The sequence below is a fragment of the Vigna unguiculata genome, chromosome 2 (genome assembly GCF_037176805.1).
Source record: "Vigna unguiculata cultivar grain cowpea cultivar isolate G323 ecotype 2 chromosome 2, ASM3717680v1, whole genome shotgun sequence".
NCBI classification, from domain to species: domain Eukaryota; kingdom Viridiplantae; phylum Streptophyta; class Magnoliopsida; order Fabales; family Fabaceae; genus Vigna; species Vigna unguiculata.
In genome coordinates, this window is record NC_140793.1 from 25,033,597 (window position 1) to 25,038,489 (window position 4,893).

The following is a 4,893-nucleotide window of genomic DNA, read 5'->3' on the forward strand; positions in this document are numbered from 1 at the left end:
TTAATTTTAAAACATAATCAAGAGTAAAATAGGAATACTAAATATTTTGCCCTTTATATATATTTTTTAATATTAAATAAAATTAAAGATAAAATAACATTGTAAAATATGTATAATAAAGGAAGAATTTCTTTATACATTGTTACAAAGATTATAACAACTAAAACATTATAATTTTTAACTTGAATTATATATATATATATAAGCTACTCCTATCTTATTTAAAATTAAGAGAAATGTATTTTATAAAAATTAGTTAAATTAAAAAAGACTACTTAACATGTTTAAGAATGTCTTCATGGACAGCATATTCAAAGTTTTAATATAAGATAAATATTTAAGAGAAATTTGTTCAAACTTATACACAGGTTTAAAAACTCAAACAACAAAATTATCAAAACAGGTCACTTAGACAAATCTGAACTTTTCTTAGCTTATTTCTACTTAAAAGGAAAATAACTTTGCAATAAAAACTGTATGACATAAAAAAGTTATTATTCTAATACATTTTCTTTTTAAAATGTCATCTTCTAGGATTTTAAATCCTAACTTCTACCACAATTAATGTATTGAATTAAAATCACTACACATTCTCACATTAATTAAAAATATTGTTCGTTGTGTCATCCTAATATGATTTTTTTTTTCACAATCAAATTATACCAAACTGACACAATTTATTTATTTTAATAATTTTTTTAAATCTACTTATTTTAATTATTTAAGAAAAATGCACCATTATGATATTTATATCACACATATATATAAAAAATATATTGTGCATTTAATTTTGAAAAACAGGATGGCGCCCAGCACTGGAAAGGAGGTGCCCAACGCCAGTTTGACAGTAAAATTGGTGTCCAATGGTGAGAGGGTGGTACCTAACGTCACACATGCAGTGGCTTCTATTTTAGATTTTCGCGCCCGACGTCAGTTTGACAATAAAATTGGTGTCCAATGGTGAGAGGGTGGCACCTGACGCCACACATGCAGTGGCTTCTATTTTAGATTTTCGCGCCCGACGTCAGTTTGACAATAAAATTGGTGTCCAATGGTGAGAGGGTGGCACCTGACGCCACACATGCAATGACTTCTATTTTAGATTTTCGCTTCCGACGCCAGTTTGACAATAAAATTGGTGCCCAATGGTGAGAGGGTGGCACCTGACGCCACACATGCAATGGCTTCTATTTTAGATTTCCAAGATTGGTGTCCAATGTCATAGTAGTGCAGCCCAGCACCATGATAGCAACCAACATGAATTGAATAGTCTAGCTTGCAATTACTCAAATTGGTATTTCTCATTCCTTTCTCAGCTTAACTAATTGTAAAAACATTTTATAATTGGTACCAATTTGACCAATTTCTCGTATTATAACTTTTTCATTCAGTCACATATTCAATTCAAAAGTTTTAATCATCAACAACATGATTACAAATTCAAACAAAAAAGCATACCATATCAGATTTTTCACTACCAGCATACATTATTCAGATTACAATGAAGAACACAAAATTTCAAGAACTCAGACTAGGTTCCCTTATTTGTAAAAGATAGTCCAAACATCTTTTGGAACACCAAACTACCTTCAACCACATAAAATGCTCTATCTACATATTGAAACAACACAAGAACGATTAGGACCTACCGGTTATGATCACTGATTAATATAGACTTATATAGAAGATTAAAAGGATACATACAAGCAAAAAAACCTCACATGCAATAGAAACTAGAAGAAGACCAAGGAAAAATAGTTAAAACTTAATTTACGCGAATGGAGAAACTGGCTAATCCAGATTGAAGAGCTCATCGCTAGGATCACTCATATGGTTTCAGATCTTCAATTAGGTGAACAGAGAACAAGAACTCCTAGGAAAAACTCTAAAAAAGTGATTTCTAAAGAGATTGTATGTTTTAAAATAATAAAACTCGTTTATAACAAAACTATTTATACTTCAAATATTAAATAATTGAATTCCACTATTTTTAAACCATTATCACTTCTAAAATATCTTTACATCCTAACTTCTACCAAAGTTAATATATTAAACTAAAATTACATTATATTGACACATCAAATTAAAAATATTGTGCAATAAGTTCGTGTCATCATAATATGATTTTTTTTTCACAATAAAATTATATAAAACTGACACAATTTATTAATTTTAATAATTTTTCTAAAGTATACTTTTTTTTAATAATTTAAAAAGAATGCACCATTGATATTTTTATCACACGTCTATATGAAAATCTATTGCACATATTTAATTTTGAAATAAAATATTGTGGCACTAGAAGAATCCAAAAGTTTATGTTTTTTTTAAAGAATTTAATATCACACATCCATATGAAAATCATTCAAAACGAAAGCAGTACGACTAATCTTTTCAAGTATTAAATTGTTGATGTGTTGAAACTGTTCGAAAGATGAAATTAAAAACAGTCTAAAAAAAGATAATTTTAGAAATAAAAAAAAAATGAAAAGAGAGATAAGAAAGTGATGGATGGGGAAGGGGCAAAATGGTAAGTTGGAAAGGTTTTTGTCTAGGCTTCCCCAATCTCAGAAGCAGAGCAATGCTCCCAATATAACCCCATCAAAGTTCCCCACCACAGAGAAGAATCTCTCTTTATTTCTTTCACTCTCACACAACCAAAATTTTCCAAACTCTCTCTCTCTCTCCACCATTTCTGCACTTCAATTTATTCACCTCTGACACCTTCTTAATTCTGCTTCCATGGCTATGATCTCTCCTCACTCCCACAATTCCCACATTATGCTCATCCTCATCACCTGCTTCTTTCGTCATAAATTCTAGATCAAACTGCACACCCTCATCTTTTCTTTTACTGCATATGGCTTTTCTTTCAACTCAAATCAATTTCACCATCACCACCACCCTTTAATCTCACAAAAACTTCTCAAAACCTCAAAAACTCCTCTTCCCATGGCGGGTGGCAAGCTTCATGCTGCTTCAACCATGTCGCTTCTCCTCCAAAACGAAAGGCTCCCTTGCTCCTCTGAAGTCCTTGAGTCTCTTTGGGCTCACACCTCTAACCCTGCTTCCTTCCAAGGTGATCTCTTCCTTCTCATCAATTTTCGCATCTCCACCTTTTTCAAATCGGTCCAAGAACACAACTTCTGCACAACCCCAATTGCAGATGAATTACTCTGCATGGATTATGACCGCAGCTTAAAACCTTTGTTATATGTATATGCAGAAAATAAATAAACAAACTCGTTAGCGTTTTTAATTTTGTGGGAAACTCGAAAGCTGGTTTCTTTCGGTTCAGGACTGCTGTTCTCTGAAGATGTTTGCAAGTTTTTTTTTTTCTTTTTGTGTGAAAGCTGTTTATGATTGAAATTTAACACTGTTTTTGTTGTTGTTGTTTGTGTTTGGTGATTGGTTTCAGGTTCAAAATCTATGGTTGATTTTGAGAATGTTAGTGGGGGCAGGGTGACGGATAGGCCGTTTTTTCAAGCGTTGGAGAAGGAAGAGAACTGTGACGATGATTATGAGGGGTGCTTCCATCAACCGGGTAAGAAAAGGAGACTCACAAGCGAACAAGTTCAGTTCCTAGAAAGGAACTTTGAGGTGGAGAACAAGCTTGAACCTGAAAGGAAGGTCCAACTTGCGAAGGAGCTTGGGTTGCAGCCAAGGCAAGTGGCTATATGGTTCCAAAACCGAAGGGCAAGGTTCAAGACGAAGCAGCTAGAAAAAGACTATGGCACATTGAAAGCTAGTTATGACAGACTCAAAGGTGACTATGAAAGTCTTGTTCAAGAGAATGACAAGTTAAAAGCAGAGGTAAAAGAAATAAGAAAAAAAAAACACACACACACACATTTAGCTTTTGTGTGCTTTATGCTGCTACTTGCTTTTAATAAAGTGCAATGTTTATCCCACTAATGGGTTAATGATTGGATTGGCACAATTTTGTTACTAACAGGTGAATTCTCTGGAGAGCAAATTGATTCTTAGAGATAAAGAGAAGGAGAATTCGGACGACAAGTCATCTCCTGATGCTGTCAATTCACCCCACAAAGAGCCTATGGATTTAATTTCAAATTCAACATCTGAAAATGGGACCAAAGTGTCACTCCCTATTATGGTAACATGCAAGCAAGAAGATGCCAATTCAGCGAAAAGTGATGTGCTTGATTCGGACAGCCCACATTGCACTGATGGGAACCATCCCTCTTCATTCGTGGAGCCTGCTGATTCCTCCCATGCTTTTGAACCAGACCACTCAGACTTTTCTCAAGATGAAGAGGATAACCTCAGTGAAACCCTTTTGACACTACCTTGCTTACCGAAGGTTGAAGAACCCTGCTATGATCATCCTCCTGAAAACCCTTGTAATTTTGGCTTCCATGTTGAGGATCAAACCTTCTGTTTCTGGCCCTATTGAACCCTCCAACCACTTCCAATGTTATAAAACTTCGCACTTGTAACCATCTACTTCAAGCAATAAAATTGGTACTACTTCTACCATAAAATCAAAATTATGATGCTCTCACTAACAAACAATACTAAAAGCTTTAACACTAACACACCTCTCTCAATTCTAAAACCTCATCACTCATCTGTCACTGGTGTTATTTTAGCAGAAAAAATGTACACGCTAAAATTCAAAACTGGTTCAGGTATGCGCGCAGGTATCCCAAAATTTCAGGTGGGGTACAGCCACCAATCGTTGTTTTACTTTCGGATGTGAAAAGTGGAAACCCAGTTCCTCTTTCTCTCTGCACTCCTCTGGATCACACCGTTGTTTTACTCATGCATTAGGAAGACCCTTTATCAAGCATAAATATGGCTCCTAGTACAAACTAGGATTGGCACAAAGGTGCTAGCTTTCAGTAGTTTTTAGTAAAATCTTGGTTCTAA

The 4,893-nt window shown here is 34.3% G+C and overlaps 1 protein-coding gene across 1 annotated transcript; it reads left to right on the forward strand.

The window, feature by feature from the left end:
- Positions 1-2,646: 2,646 nt before the first annotated feature.
- On the forward strand, positions 2,647-4,511 carry LOC114174000 (uncharacterized). The gene is made up of 3 exons (XM_085670151.1): positions 2,647-3,079; positions 3,419-3,813; positions 3,956-4,511. Exons 1-3 carry the CDS (start codon positions 2,953-2,955, stop codon positions 4,415-4,417), a joined length of 984 nt encoding a protein of 327 aa, XP_085526277.1. The 5' UTR covers positions 2,647-2,952; the 3' UTR covers positions 4,418-4,511.
- The last annotated feature ends 382 nt before the right edge of the window (positions 4,512-4,893 follow it).